The sequence below is a fragment of the Rhineura floridana genome, chromosome 3 (assembly GCF_030035675.1).
Source record: "Rhineura floridana isolate rRhiFlo1 chromosome 3, rRhiFlo1.hap2, whole genome shotgun sequence".
Lineage (NCBI taxonomy): Eukaryota > Metazoa > Chordata > Lepidosauria > Squamata > Rhineuridae > Rhineura > Rhineura floridana.
This window is the reverse complement of record NC_084482.1, coordinates 139,139,832-139,156,032: the sequence shown is the minus strand read 5'-3', so window position 1 is coordinate 139,156,032 and position 16,201 is coordinate 139,139,832. Positions and strand designations below refer to the sequence as shown.

At 41.7% G+C, this 16,201-nt stretch overlaps 1 protein-coding gene across 1 annotated transcript in view; it reads right to left on the bottom strand.

Annotated features, from left to right (window-relative positions):
• The window catches only part of SYN2 (synapsin II), a 376,832-nt gene that overhangs the window by 61,863 nt on the left and 298,768 nt on the right, over positions 1-16,201 (bottom strand). Inside the window, exons 6-7 of the mRNA XM_061621995.1 lie at positions 5,912-5,974; positions 2,056-2,198 (exon numbers count right to left, since the gene is read on the bottom strand). Of these exons, the coding sequence (XP_061477979.1) occupies positions 2,056-2,198; positions 5,912-5,974 (206 nt within the window). The remainder of the gene's footprint in view (positions 1-2,055; positions 2,199-5,911; positions 5,975-16,201) is intronic.

The window sequence follows — 16,201 nt, the reverse complement described above, 5'->3', positions numbered from 1 at the left end:
ATTTGTGTGTAAGCAATCCTTCTATTATAATCATTAGAGGGTTAGCCGTGTCAGTATGATGCAGCAAACTCAGAAAGTTACTTTGACTTACCCTGAAGTGTTCTTCTGGTCAGCAGAGAATAGAGCAGAGACCCAAGGGTTAACTGCTCTTCAGGAAGAAGGCAGAGCCAATCAGAAAAAAAAGTATGCCCTTCCTGGAGAGGAGGAACCTTCTACTTACAGGATTTGAGTTTAGTACAGAAATTGCTTCTAAACAAAAAACAAAAAACCATTAGCAGATTATATTTATCCCCACTAGAATAGTACTGAAGAAGAACACGGAGTGATAGAAAATAGGAGGCCAATAGTGTCCTCGAGGACTGCTATGAGAAATTGTGCCAAAAACTGTGCAAACCACCTTCCATGATCTGGTTTGTTCCAATACAGTGTGGATGGCCCTGTCTTCCACTCCCTACTGATCAGAAGAACACTTCACAGTAACTCCAACTTTTTCAGACAACAGTGGAGTGGAGTGACTCAGATATCAAAAGGATGTCCAGGAGCAGCATTCACTGAACAGGATGGGAGGAACAACTTTTTATAATGCTTGCTGCAGGACTTCCTATGAAAGGATCTCTCAGCAGCAGCAAACTTAATGAACTTTGAATGCCACAGGAAGGTGGAGGATTGATTCTCTGACATCCCTAATAGAAGACTTCTGGCTATGTAGCTGGAACAGGTTGTTATAACTTTAGTGGAGGGTGGCATGTCTGGTTGCAATAAGCTAGGCAATGTGCTCCCGAACCCCTCTTCTGATGGTGTTCTGGGACTTCTTCCGTGTACACTAATGGACTCTCCTGGACAGACTGGGAGTCTAGGGCTCTAAGTATATTTTATGTAGTCTTGGGGTACTCAGTGGGCACTGGGCTTGTGTCTGGGTGAATGAGATTAGAGTGTAGTTGATCTCCTTGCTATCTTGAGTGGTTGACCTTCACTAGCAAGTCTTGTTGCTACTCTGGGCAGTTGTCTCTCTCCCTCCTGCAAATTAGGAGGCTGTGTGAATTGCAGATCGACAGAACATTGAACATTAACACAATGTCAAGTGCTCTAAAACATTGTTTTCTTTTTCTGGTATACGTCTAAGCTCTTCCTTAGAATGCAGAGCCCAAAACTGGGAAATCATCCTCTTCAGGAAGGTTTTTTTCTGATTGGCCCTGCCTTCTTCCAGAAAAGGAGCTAACCCTTTCTTCTTTGATCCACTCTCCTGCTGACCATGCACAACAAAAAGTCTTGGGGTACCTTAAAGACTAGCAAAATTTGTGTTGGTGCCAGGCGCGCTCTTTTGCTCTTCCTTTCCTTCTGCTTCTCAGTTTGTGGAAAACCAACTACTTTGTATCTACATAATACAACAGGAGGTCAGACATACTCAGGGTTAGTGCTCAAATTATGTGGAAGTCTCACTTCCTTACATTTTGTGATGGTCCTTTTAGCTACTCTTTGTAGAAGACTACAGATAGGCACCAGTTTGGCTAAAATTGGGCTTGTGGATTTTATTAAGGGCCCTCTACTGTATCCCCCTTCTATAAATTGTGCTCTGTGGTACTACATAACCATTTAAACACCTTGCTATGAAGGGTTTATAAATAAGAGTGCCATTGCAGAAGAGAGTTGGTTCTTTCTTTCCCTTTAAGACTTTATGGCTACTTCAAAACACAGAAAATAATTTTATGACAATTCCAGTGGACACATCTTCAAATTATTCCCTTCTTTTTCATTTTTGTGTAGAATATTTCTGCTTTGTTTATATGTTCATGAATCATTTAAACTTCTCACTGTATTCTAATGCATATTACTGAAAAGATGGATTATTCATATCTTTTCACTGAATAGGTTAAGATCCTTTTTAAAATCCCCAATATTTACTTTCAGATTGACAGTATTATTGTTGCATTGCAGATTCCTTTCCTTTCTCCACACTGGGATAACAGTGAACTTTCATACAAGGCAATAAAGTTTGGTTGTTACCTGATTTATAGTTGATGAAAGTGAAAGATGAAAAAATAGAATGTTGCTCACATGTATGCTTTGTAGTTGTTGCCTATCTTTTGGATCCTGATGTCATATTTGGAGTCTATGTAGGGTTCGGTGGTGGCATAAGTCTGAGTGAGTGCTACCACACTGGCTATATCCTGAAAATCATAATGGTTGTCTACCTTGACCTGTTGTCAATCCATAGATTTACAGCATGGGAAGGAAAAAAGAACAAGATAAGAACAGTTAGATTTATCTTTATTTTTTTAAAAACTCTACTTCTGTATGTGCTTTACAAACATATTATTTTTTGCTAAATGTTTTCTCTTAAACTTAGGAAAATCTGAAATACAAATAATTTCAAGTACAAAACGTATCAAAATTGGCTACCCCCTTCTCCTCCATATTTATTTCCTGGCTAGAAAATGTCTTGCATCATGTTCAGAAAATGCCCAGACTCAGATGCTGGTGAATTCCTTTGAACGAAGCTCTGCTTACAGTTAACTGACTGTAGACATCTTACATGGTGCGTATTAAACATAATAGTTCCACTCCCATTAAGCACTCATCCTTACATATATCCTCAGTTGGATGGAGAATATTTGCAAAACAGATGCTGCTTTCACAGCTCCTTTCTGATCCAACAGAGGGACTACATCCCAAGAACCATTTCAAAAATATTAAATTATTCCACTCTGCTGTTCAGTAGGGGGTGGAGGGCTAGATTTGGTCTATCCAATCTCATGTCCCAAAGCAGCTAGTTAATTAAATTTTAAATTTTTGAAAGGACTATGTGTGCACTGTTCTGGATTATGTATGTATGTATGTATGTATGTATATATGTATGTATGTGCATGTGCTAAAGATAACTTCTTATTTTAATGTGCTTTTTAATACTATTACCCATATTGTGCAGTTAGAGGTGACACATGCACAAAAACAGGTTTCTTTCCAATGCAGATTTGTAGCTGGATTTCGAATTATGTGTACAATCAGTGATGTACAAAAGATTCCCCTGGAATCCTTTAAGAAAAACTGAGCCCTGCCAAGCAGCAATTTGTCACCTCTGACCCCCTTCCCTGCCAACCAGCTGATTGGTAGGAGTTCAGCTTTTAAAAAGCACCTGCAGCCTGGCTGATTTGCAAGTGCTCTGTTGAAATGGGGTTGATGTGCTTTGCTTGTTTTCAATGCAAACTGTAAATCTTCGATGTTTGCTCAATTAGTGAGTTTGAGTGACATTGCCTTACTATGCTCCTATGTACTATTCTGCTATTGTGTTGTTGTGGCGGTGTGGATGTAGTAGTAAATGTAAACGTACTGTAGCTAAAAACAATCTGTTAGAGACCTGTTAAAAACTAAAGCACTGTGTATAAACAAGTTTCCAGACTGCCAATCCTAAATAATAGTTTTGGTAGTGGCAGTGATAACTTGGCCTGACTGCACACTGCTTATATGTAATGAGAGACAAACAACAGGTGTACGATTCAGGAAAGCGCCCTTCCCTGGCAGCCCATGTTTCAAACTGCATGATCATTTTTCAGGTTATTATAATGTTTAAATTTTAGTCATAATGAATGGTCTTGAAATAAACCAAGTTTATGTATCTTGTTCTTCATTGTAACCAACCCATCCTGAAATGGTGTCCGTAAGAAGCAGGGACTAAGCATCTTTAAATGGACAATCACACTTCTGTAAACAGCTGACATAGAGAATGACATCACTGGCTGTCCCTATTTATTACTGATTTATTGATTTAAATAAATATTTACACACCACCTTTCCTCTCTTAGGGTTGCCAGGTTCAGGGCCTGAGAGTGATCCTGTATCTTTAGGAGAAGAGAAAGTCAGCCAAGTGCAGGTGTCCTTGCAACCCTGTAATGAGAAAAACTACAAGGTGCAATTCTCCCTCCCCCTGCCCAACTTTTAAAGATACGGAAGATCTCTTGGAGGCCGGGCCTGGCAACCGAGACGTCTTCTGTATCTTTCAAAGTTGTGCAGGGGGAAGGGAGAATTCTACCTTGTGGTTTTTCCCATTACAGAGTTGCAAGAACACCTGCACTTGGCTGAATTTCTCTTCTCTTAAAGATACAGGATCAGTCGCAGGCCCTGAACCTGGCAACCCTAGTGTCTCTATATATACAATTATTGTAACGCTAAACCAGTATTATCACTGCAGTCTAAAGAAGTACGTGTCTACAATCTGAAAATACCATAAAAATTAGGACTTCCCTATAAGAAAGCAAGTGGTGGTATGTAGGACAGTAAGAAATGTTTCAAATTCAAGAATAAAGAAAAAAATTAAATACTGATGGCTGGTAGAATTATGTTAACATATAAAATCTATTGACAACATGCCCATCTTACTTTCCCTTCCCTGGAATATAATTAAGTCTTTGACTACAAGCTTTAGTAAATCTCAGCACAAGGGAGATCAAAATCTTGTGTGGAAAATGTTTGAATACAGAATTAAAAACTGAACGAAGTTAATGTAAAATGCTTGCTCTTAGGTCTACAAGGATGTTTAATCAGTATCATTCTCTGTCTGAATTCATCACAGTATATTTTAATCTAATTTGTAAGTGAGAGAGCTGATTTCCCTAACCATTTAGCTTCCCCTTAAAAAGTTCAATAGGGTAGTGCTAAGATCTTTTCTCACTTGTGACACCACCTCCAATACTACATACTTCAGTTTCAGGTACATGTAAATATTTGATTGCAGAAACTGGCCTTTAGAATGGGAAATGGTGAGTAGACAGTGAACTTCAGATGTAAAAATATGAGACTGAACAGTTAGACTGTGTGGGAGTGGATGACTAATAAAATGAGTTGAATGGCTCATATACTAGTTTTGGGGGCTCATAATACTCAGTGAAGAGATTAAAAAATAAGGAACTCTGAATTCGTCTCCATCTTGAATTAAAATCTAAGCCAAAGAGGAATTCCTGTCCAAGTCCTTTATCATCCACCTCAATCCCCAACCTGGTTCCCCTCTCTCTTTTCCTTTAAACCACCTGGGTGGTGTGACTAATTGCAGCAAATAACTCTGGAATAGGAAAAGGTAGAAAATCTGTCCTCCTTCCACTCTTTGGAAACTCGCATGTTGTTTGCAAGGCCCTGGCCCTTGGGAATGTTGTTTTCTCCAAGGCTACTGCAATGTCTGCAGCCAATGAGAAAACTATTTTTCCTAGGGGCCACTGGGGACTTGTGCCCTCGTGCTAGAAATGGGAGGGAGTGGATTTCCTCTTTTCCTCATCCTACAGCAGCTGTTTGATGTTGCTAGACTTCAAGTCACGTAAATGGAAGGAGGGAGGAGGTTTTCGGGATTGGGGTAAATGGAATGGAAGATGGGATGACTGTGTGGGAGGAGGTAGACCAGGCTGAATTCAGATTGGCTTGGTAATGAACCAAGCTATTTCTTGGCTTCTTTTTTTTTAAATGGCTCTGTTTATATCTGAGCCAATGCAATGCAAATTGTGGAAAGCTTGTCCATCACCAGAAATGAGTAAAATAGGGCCGAGTTCATTACAGAACTATAATATAGGTTAAATAATGTAAAATACAAGACAAATACCATGAGTATGCAGTATTTCTGGTTTAGGCAATTTGTCAACTTTTAGTGATCAATAGTTCTTACTCTTTGAAGTGTCTTTCAATTTGAAAAGCATTGCCTTCTACAAGAGGATTACATGCCTGTGCTCAAGGGATTTACACATATGCACAAAATTAAGCAAATACACAGGGATGGGCTTCTGAACATGTGCCTCAAAATGGATTTGCATAATTACTGTTCCGAAGCTTTAGTTGCTTCCATAGAAAAGTTGATGCCTGTAGTGTTCACATAACAAACTTTTAAAAAGTAGCTCCACCATTTCCCCTCAAGATAGATAAATAGAACCTGCACCTTCCCCATGCCTGAATGAGCGTGTCCAATCTTCACAACAACAGGAAATGTTGGCAATGTCAGCTGAGGGCAAGAAAGAAAAGAAAAGATTTAAAATGGTTGCTTATTTTATTATCAGAATTATATTTCTCTGTTGGTAGAAATGATTCATTAGAAAGCTTGGCAGCTGAGATTCAGCTTGTCTTGAATGTCTGTATGTGACAAATACTCATGACTATAGTGGAGTGCTCTTACACTTGCCTTTTGTTTTATGTAACACAAGAAATATAACATCTTTCAGGCCATATTTTGTCTCTCTTTCACATAACAGTACGAAGCTCAGATGTTTGTCAATACTTTGGCTCAGGCAATGGGCAATTTTCATTTACAAGATAATATTTTATTGATAAGATGTAATATCCTGGTAGTAAGGTTCCACTGGCTAGACCTCAGCACTACTTTGAGATTCCAACTACTTCAGGATCCCAACATAAAACACATCCCCATGGTTTCCCAGCACAGCCTTCTCTAGCAGAATATGGCAAGAAAGGCCAAGGCCATTCCCTGATAATAAAGGGAAGGCATATCTATCTATTTATTTAATATATTTTTATCATGTTTTTCAATTTGTAAATCCTCAAGTGAGCAGCAATTACAAAACAAAGTTAACAACAAATGATAATACCATAAAAGCTTCCGAAAACACAGAAGCCAGATTGTAAACAAAACAAGCACGCACATAAAAGCAATGGAATAAAATAACTAAACACTTTTTGGGCACTGCCATATAACCAATGAAAATATCGGATAAACGAAAAAGTATTGACCTGATACCTTAAAACTAAAGTGCAAAGGTGCCAGGCCTTAGGGAAGGCTTTCCATAAGTAGAGAGACACCACTGTAAAGCCCTTTCCCTGGTTACAATCCACCCGACTTCTGAAGACAGTGGCACATGGAGAAGAGCCACCAATGCTGACCTCAGTTCTCAGGAAGGTTCACATGGAAAAATGTGGCCCCTGAAGTGCCCCAAGCAGCACTCTGAACTGTGACCACAAACAAAACAGGACGTCAGTGGAGCTATTTCAGGAAGGCAAAATATGTTCCATTCCATAGTATAGAGTAGAACACCCTTTACACATTAGGCATGGATATCTGAGCCAGTCGGTAGATCTAATGGAGAATTTTTATATATCCACACTAGGGTTGCCAGGTCAGAAGCATCCCAAAACCTGAGATTTGAGGGGCGGGCCCGAGTGATGTCACGGGGCAGGCCCTAGTGATGTCACGGGGCGGGCCCGAGTGATGTCATTAAGCATGATACATTAAGCATCAATCACAGTTGCTTGGAGCATACAATTAAAAAAAAATCTGATTGGAAATTAAGATAGAAATCTTAGCTAAAAGATGGAGCCTGGGTAGGGAACATTTAATCTAGCCTACTTGCTTTCAGCAAGAAGGGTTAAATGCCTTCAGGCCAGGGCAGTCACCAGAAGGCCACTGCAGGGACAAAGGAGCCTAGTGTTGTGGAGATGTTAGATGGGAGCTTTGGGGAGTAAAGATGGATGCTCCTGAAGGCTGCAATTCTAAACACATTTACTAAGGGATTAAGCCCCATAGAACTCAACAGGACTGACTTCTAAGTAGATATAGTTTGGATTGTGCTGTTGGTAAACCTTGACTAGGGTTCTTCTGCAAAGACATCCATATCCAAGCAGAGTTGGCAACTCCCTGCCTGGAATACCCCGCCCTTATCTTTTAACGTGGCTGCTCCAAACTTTTTTTTACAGATTTGACCCTTCAGAAAGAGGTCTGAGAAATGAGTAAGAGTAAGAAGTATCTTTTAAAATTGTTCTTTTCAATTCACTCTTGAATGAACATCATACCAAGGGCAGATCCACACCATTCATTTAAAGCACATTCAACACCCATTTGAAGCACATGAATCCCACCACAGAATCATGGGAACTGCAGTTTGTTAAGAGTGGTGAGAACTATAACTGTGAGGGGGAAATGATGTTGCGCTGCGATTGAATGTTGAAGCGTGGTGCCAGGTCATCCAAGCAATAGCCCAATTAGTAGCCAAAGTAAAGAAGCTTCACAACAGGATCTTGTAAAGAGAATCTTTTACTTGATTCATTAGGTTTACACAGTACAAGGCTCTTTCTCCTACAAAACTCATTCCCCCACACTGCTGTGTGTTGCTCAAGGTTTTTAAACACTTTCAGTTCTGTTCCAGCTGCCTTGTGCCCTTGAACAGCTCTGTACAATTTTAACCCCTTCCTTGTCTTTGTGGAAACCCATGGAGCTTTCCAACAGGCAACAGCCCCCACCTTTCCATAAAGACATCTCTTCGTGCATATGTATATTTTATAGACTTTACAGACTTTTACAGACTTGGTTACACGTTTGGTTACAGTTCATGAGCATTTGTTTTTCACACATTCTAGGTACAATGTTTCCCATTTATTCTCTTTTTCGTATCTTACATTATTATACTGTTTACTCCCTTCTGGAGACCATTCATTTGTGTTTTGTGCTTTCAGCTTGCTTACTTGGAAGCGCTCTGGAGGTTTCCCCAGGTTTGCCCTTTCAGACCTCCTGAGTGTGATTTGAGGCTTGGCTTCTTGTTTGCTGCTTTGACCTGCTTCAACAATAGCCTGTTCCTCTTCCTCTGTTTTTATTTCTTGCTCTGTCTCTGTCTCATGTGTGTTTCCCAGTTCCACATATTCATCTTTATCCCAATCCTGTTCCTGGGCTTTCACACTTCTACTCAGTACTACCCTTCTTTGTTTTGGTAGCCATACATGATAAAAAGCTTTCTGAAACCCAAGCATATACCCCTTCTCTGCTCTAGGTGCCAGTTTTCCTTTCCTTTTACTTTGTGGGGTGTGGACCCAGCACTCTGCTCCAAATCTGATAACATGTTGTAGTCTGGGTTTCGCGTTGTGCAATTTTTCATACGGTGTCACGTTAGTTGTTCTATGCAGCAACCTGTTCTGTATGTAACACGCATATAATACACATTTCCCCCAAAATGCATTTGGTAGGTTAGAGTCCTGTAACATGGCTCTCATTGCTTCCTGCAAAGACCTATTTTTCCTTTCAGCTAACCCATTTTGAAAAGGGGAAAATGGTGCAGTTAATTCATGTTCTATGCCTTTCTGAACCAAATATTGCTCAAAGGTTTTGCTAGTGAATTCCCCGCCTTGATCTGAGCATATTTTCTTTATGTGTGTTGTGTTGCACCTCTACCTTTTGCACAAATAGTTTCAGCGTCTTCTCCGCTTCATCCTTTGCTTTCAACAGATAAACAGTACTGAATCTGGTAAAATCATCTACTATTACCAGATAATATCTGGCTCCACCCTGTGAGTTCTGAAACGGACCGGCCAGATCTACATGAATAGTTTGATAAGGTTCATTAGTTTCGCTCTTAGCTTCTTTGTTTATGGGCGCTACCTTGGCTTTCGTTTGTTTACATGTTTTACAGTCTACATGTTTGCTGCACTCCTTTAATGTTACATCAGCACAATGTTTTGGCATGTCTCTTATCATACCATAGTTAGCATGCCCTAACTTTCTATGCCACAAATGAATACAGTTGTCACGAGGCTTTGCGTTTGTCGTAAACGCTATTCTCTTTGTTGTGCCCATATCCACATAGAAAAGTGAACCCTTTAAGCTCCCTTGTGAACACACTTTGTCCTCCTTTTTTATTTCACAGATCCCACGTTTAAACACTACGTCATACCCCATGGCATTTAGCTTTGTTACAGATAAGATGTTGTTTTCCAGACCGTGTACAAACAATACATCAGTCATGATAGTTTGCAAGTTACATAATTTAACAGTACCCTTCCCAAGTACCTGTCTTTGTGTACCATCCGCCAGAAGTACACCTTCAGTTGTGGGAAGCATAGTTTGGAACATAGTTCTGTCTGCAACCATGCTATGCGTTGCCCCTGAATCGACTACCCAATTTCCACTGTCACTGTCTCTGCAGCTTTTGCCAACACTCACCAGCTGCACATACGACTGTTTTCTTCCTTGTACTCTCCTTCTCGACCCACAGTCTCTTTGTAGATGCGAGTAAGACCCACAGACGTAGCAGGCTTTTACACCAAACACTCTTGTACCTGCCTCTTTGAATACAGTTCTGTTTTCTTTTCTGTTGCTTTTCTCCACATTCTCTCTCTCTGTCGTCTCCTGACGTCTTTCCCATTCCTGGATCAGTTTTCCCGACACGTAATCCACTGTCAAGTTTTCGTCTCTCATGGCTTCTAACGAGCTTACGACAGGATCCCAGGATGCGTTTAAGGATGAAAGAATAATATAAACTTTCTGCAGTTGTGTGTGTGCCACATTTCTCTCCTGTAATTCAGCAAATAGTTTCTTTATTGCCAGTAAATGTTCAGACATCGTTATCTCTTCTGTCAGCCTCATTTGATATAATCTACGTGCCAGATGGATTTTGCTGCTGGCTGTCTTCCTTACATGTATATCATTTAGAGCAGTCCATATCATTTTAGCTGTCGGCTTATCATGTAAATAAATCAATTGTGAATCATCCACTCCCAAGATCAGAAACGCTTTCGCTTTCTCCTCACGTCGAATCCACTGCTCCAGAGGCGGCACGGCTGGAGGGTCATTAATTATCATTTCCCATACGTCTTCCTTCGTGAGAAATGCTTGCATCCGTAATCTCCAACTCATATAATTAGTCTCTGTTAGCCTCTCAAGAGGCATGCCTGCGGAAAGTGAAACTGCCATATTTCACAGCCTTTCATCACTTTTCTGCTTACCAGCCAAGCTTTCTTTTACTCTGCCGCTTGCCACTGGTCTTCTTCGGATTCTCTTTCCTCACTGATGCCGGATCCCTTGCTTACTGATCAGTCCGGTCCTCTGGGCTTTGTGAACTGGTTAGACTGGGCTGGCTGGCTGGGCCCATAACGCATGTTGTGCTGCAATTGAATGTTGAAGCGTGGTGCCAGGTCACCCAAGCAATAGCCCAATTAGTAGCCAAAGTAAAGAAGCTTCACAACAGGATCTTGTAAAGAGAATATTTTACTTGATTCATTAGGTTTACACAGTACAAGGCTCTTTCTCCTACAAAACTCATTCCCCCACACTGCTGTGTGTTGCTCAAGGTTTTTAAACACTTTCAGTTCTGTTCCAGTTGCCTTGTGCCCTTGAACAGCTCTGTACAATTTTAACCCCTTCCTTGTCTTTGTGGAAACCCATGGAGCTTTCCAACAGGCAACAAATGACACTTCCCAGAATTCTTTAGGGGAAGTCATGTGCTTTAAATGCAAGTTGGATATGCTTTACATGTATTGTGTGAGTCCACTTAATAAATTTTGCCTGCAGGTAAATTGTTTTAGTTAATTTTTCAAATGGAAATGAGCTATAAACTGTAGTGGGTGACCATGGGCTACTCACCATCTCTCAGCCTGTCTGCCCCTCAGGATGAAAACAATGGAGAACCATGACTACCCCAAGGCATACTTAAAATGTAAAGGAAGTATTGTACAACCATAGTATGAAATTGGATACTTATAGGGACACAGCATGACAAAACTGGGTGGAAGTAATGAGTGGGGTACCACAGGGCTCGGTCCTGGGCCCAGTGCTCTTCAACATTTTTATTAACTACTAGAAAATTCGAAGTGACCTTGATAGGCTGGAGCGTTGGGCTTAAAACAACAGAATGAAATTCAACAAGGATAAATGCAAAGTTCTACACTTAGGAAAAAGAAACCAAATGCACAGTTATGGGGGATACTTGGCTCAGCAGTACGACATGTGAGACGGATCTTGGAATTGTCGTTGATCACAAGCTGAATATGAGCCAACAGTGTGATGTGGCTGCAAAAAAGGCAAATGCTATATTAGGCTGCATTAACAGAAGTATAGTTTCCAAATCACGTAAAGTATTAGTTCCCCTCTATTCAGCACTGGTTAGGCCTCATCTTGAGTGCTGCGTCCAGTTCTGGTCTCTGCACTTTTAAGAAGGATGCAGACAAACTGGAACAGGTTCAGAGGAGGGCAACAAGGATGATCAGGGGACTGGAAACAAAGCCTTATGAGGAGAGACTGAAAGAACTGGGCAAGTCTAGCCTGGAGAAGAGAAGACTGAGGGGAGATATGATAGCACTGTTCAAGTACTTGAAAGGTTGCCACACAGAGGAGGGCTGGGATCTCTTCTCGATTGTCCCAGAGTGCAGGACACGGAATAATGGGCTCAACTTGCAAGAAGCCAGATTTCGACTGGACATCAGGAAAAGCTTCCTAACTGTTAGAGCCATACGACAATGGAACCAATTACTAGAGAGGTAGTGGGCTCTCCAACACTGGAGGCATTCAAGAGGCAGCTGGACAGCCATCTGTCGGGAATGCTTTTATTTATTTATTTATTATTTATTTATTTAGTTGCATTTCTAAACCGCCCTATAGCTAGCAGCTCCCAGGGCGGTGTACAACATGATAAAACCACAATATTTAAAATACAGCAAGTGTGTATTGCGCAGACAATATAAACATTATATAAACAAAGTAAAAAGAAAACTAAAAAAAATAAGATTAAAAGCTTAAAATACTTTAAAATGCCTGGGTGAAGAGGTGGGTTTTTACCTGGCGCCGGAAAGATGACAGAGAAGGTGCCAGGCATATCTCATCTGGGAGGGCATTCCATAATTCGGGGGCCACCACCGAAAAGGCCCTAGATCTTGTTACTGTTCTCCGGGCCTCTGTATGGGTTGGGACCCGGAGAAGGGCCTTAGACGTCAAGCGGAGTGAACGCGTAGGAACATAGCGGGAGAGGCGTTCCATCAGATATTGTGGTCCAGTGCCGTTAAGGGCTTTATAGGTAAGGACCAACACTTTGAATCTGGCCCGGAAACATATTGGAAGCCAGTGCAGTTGGGCCAGAATAGGTGTTATGTGGTCAAATTTCTTCGTCCCAGTAAGAACTCTGGCCGCAGCATTCTGCACTAGCTGAAGTTTCCGAATCGTTTTCAAAGGTAACCCTACATAGAGAGCATTACAGTAATCCAATCTAGAGGTTACCAGAGCGTGAATAACTGAGGCTAGGTTCTCCCTGTCCAGATAGGGTCGTAGTTGGGCTACCAGCCGAAGCTGGTAGAACGCATTTCGTGCCACCGAGGCTATCTGGGCCTCAAGTGACAGAAGCGGATCTAATAAGATCCCCAAACTACGGACCTGTTCCTTTAGGGGGAGTGTAACCCTATCTAGGGCAGGTCTGACATCAACCATCTGAGCAGAGGGCCCCCCAACTAGCAGCATCTCAGTCTTGTCAGGATTGAGTTTCAGTTTGTTTGCTCTCATCCAGTCCATTATCGCGGCCAGGCAGCGGTTCAGTACAGCAACAGCCTCACCTGAAGAAGATGAAAAGGAGAAATAGAGCTGCATATCATCAGCATATTGCTGGAAACGCACTCCATAACTCCTGATGACCTCGCCCAGCGGCTTCATATAGATATTAAAAAGCATGGGGGACAGAACTGAGCCCTGCAGGACCCCATACTGGAGCACCCAGGGACTCGAGTAGTGTTCCCCAAGCATCACCTTCTGGAGACGATTCTCAAGATAGGAGCACAGCCACCGCCAAGCAGTGCCTCCAACTCCTAAATCCGCGAGTCGCCCCAGAAGGATACCATGGTCGATGGTATCAAAAGCCGCCGAGAGATCAAGGAGAACCAAGAGTTACACTCCCTCTGTCTTTCTCCCGACAGAGGTCATCATACAGGGCGACCAAGGCTGTTTCTGTACCAAACCCCGGCCGAAAGCCGGATTGAAATGGATCCAGGTAATCAGTTTCATCCAAGAGAGCCTGGAGTTGGCGAGCGACCACACGCTCTGGAACCTTGCCCAGAAATGGAACATTTGCTACCGGCCTATAGTTGTTAAAGTTATCAGGGTCCAAGGAGGGCTTTTTAAGGAGCGGTCGCACTACCGCCTGTTTCAGGCAAGGTGGGACCACTCCCTCTCGTAACGAGGCATTAATCACCTCCTTGGCCCAGCCGGCCGTTCCATTTCTGCTAGCTTTTATTAGCCACGAGGGGCAAGGGTCCAGAGCGGAAGTAGTCGCCCGTATCTGTCCAAACACCTTGTCCACATCCTCGAGCTGTACCAACTGAAACTCATCCAATAAAACAGGACAAGACTGTGTTCTGGACACCTCATTAGATTCAACTGTTACAATATTGGAGTCAAGGTCCCGACGGATGTTTATGATCTTGTCTTGGAAGTGCCTCGCAAACTCATTACAGCGGGCCATTGATGGTAATATTGCGTCCGGAGAACCAGAGTGTAAAAGTCTCTGGACAACCTTATAAAGTTCCGCTGGGCGGTTACAAGATGACTGAATGGAGGTAGCGAAGTATTGCTTCTTCGCCATCCTCACCGCCTTCACATAGTGTTTCGTGGAGGCCTTCACAAGTGCATAATTACAGCCGTCGGGAGTTCGTCTCCATTTACCCTCCAACCGTCTCCTTTCTTGCTTCATCATTCTTAGCTCCTCGGTAAACCAAGGGGCCAATTGAGCTCTGCAATGGAGAGGGCGCACCGGGGCGATTGTGTCAACTGCCTGGGTCATTTTCGTATTCCACAGAGTGACCAGGGTTTCGACAGGATCGTCAGTTTTATCAGCTGGAAAATCCCCCAGAGCCCTCTGAAATCCTTCAGGATTCATTAGTCATTTGGATTCCTACATTGAGCAGGGGGTTGGACTTGATGGCCTTATAGGCCCCTTCTAACTTTACTATTCTATGAAAATATTTATATAAGTATGACTATCAAATATTTTATTATTTATACAACCTGTAAAGATATTTATAGTGCAATCCTATGTTTGTTTACTCAGAAGCAAGTCCCAATGTATTCAATGGGGCTTACTCAACCAGGGAAAACTGTACCCTGAAGTGATAAGGAACTTGTTCTTTTAACAAGTCTTTTAAGTTGAGATCTTATCCCAGTCTGCGTCTGTGTTTGAATAGCTTTTTAATATGTTTTTAAACCTTTTCTTTAAAAAAAAGTTTTTAAAGCTTTTAAAAATGTTTTTAAAGATGTTTTGTTTTAATGTATTTTAAAGTCTGTTTTTCTGATTTTTAAAGTGTTTTGTAGTGCTTTTGTTTGCCGCCTTGGGCTCCTACTGGGAGGAAGGGCGGGATATAAATCAAATAATAAATAAATAAAAATAAATAAATAAACTTCATTCATTTTTTAAAAAAATGAGTATTAGTTTCCTACATAATAAAAACTGTGATAAACCCTGCCTAATTTCTTTAAAAATAGGGTTGGAAGGGGAAAGATTTACAACACAAACACAAGTCTGCGCTATGTTTACACATAAGTCCCATTAATTTACAGGACAATCCTAACTATGTCTACTCAAAAGTAAGTCCTAATGGAGTTCAATGGGGTTTACTTCAGGTACATGGGATTATTAGAATTGCTTTACTCCCAGAAAAGCAGATATTGGATTAAATACTTTCATATTTCATAGCCCAGGGTCTGACTCTTGGACAGAAGAGGAAAAAACCCGTTAAGCCATATTACTTACACAGACTGCAAAAATCTTAAAGCCACTATTTTCTGATGTTGAAATTAAGCCTAGGCATGACTGGATCAACAAGTCACAATCCTGGCTTCATTGGCTACAATCCTGAAAGGGCGGGGTTACAGCCAGAGTTTAGAAAAGTTACTTTTTTAAACTACAACTCCCATCAGCCCCAGCCAGCATGGCCACTGGATTGGGCTGATGGGAGTTGTAGCCAGAGCAAGGAATTGTTCTAAAGATCTGTAAAAAACAGTTGCGCGGGTTTTTTTTGATGTTTTGGTGTATATCTCGGGAACCAGACCACCTAGAAACTGATTTTTTTTTTTAATTGAAGCTGAGAGTCCGGAGATTAAGGGGTGCTAGCCGGAGAGCCGGAGGGCCCCCCCAAAAAACCAGAGACGCCAGCCAAAAACCGGAGATTAAACAACATGGGGGCAATTCTGGCCGGAGGTGAGAAAAGCAAGGGCGGGGGAGGAGTTTCTGGCCGTTTGCCGGAGACCTGGCATCGCTAATCCACACATATAGACGTAGATATTATAAGGTATATGTTTTAGAATCACAAGGAGCTAAGCAGAAGCCCACAGGCCTTTTCAAGACCCCAACCCTAAAAATCCTAGCATTAAAATAAGACCTGTGAGTAGGCTTAGAAAAAGCAGGCAATGATCAAGTCCACCTTACTGTGAACTCCTGTTTTCTAGCCAAAATTCGGCCAGGGCATGATTGACAATTATTAA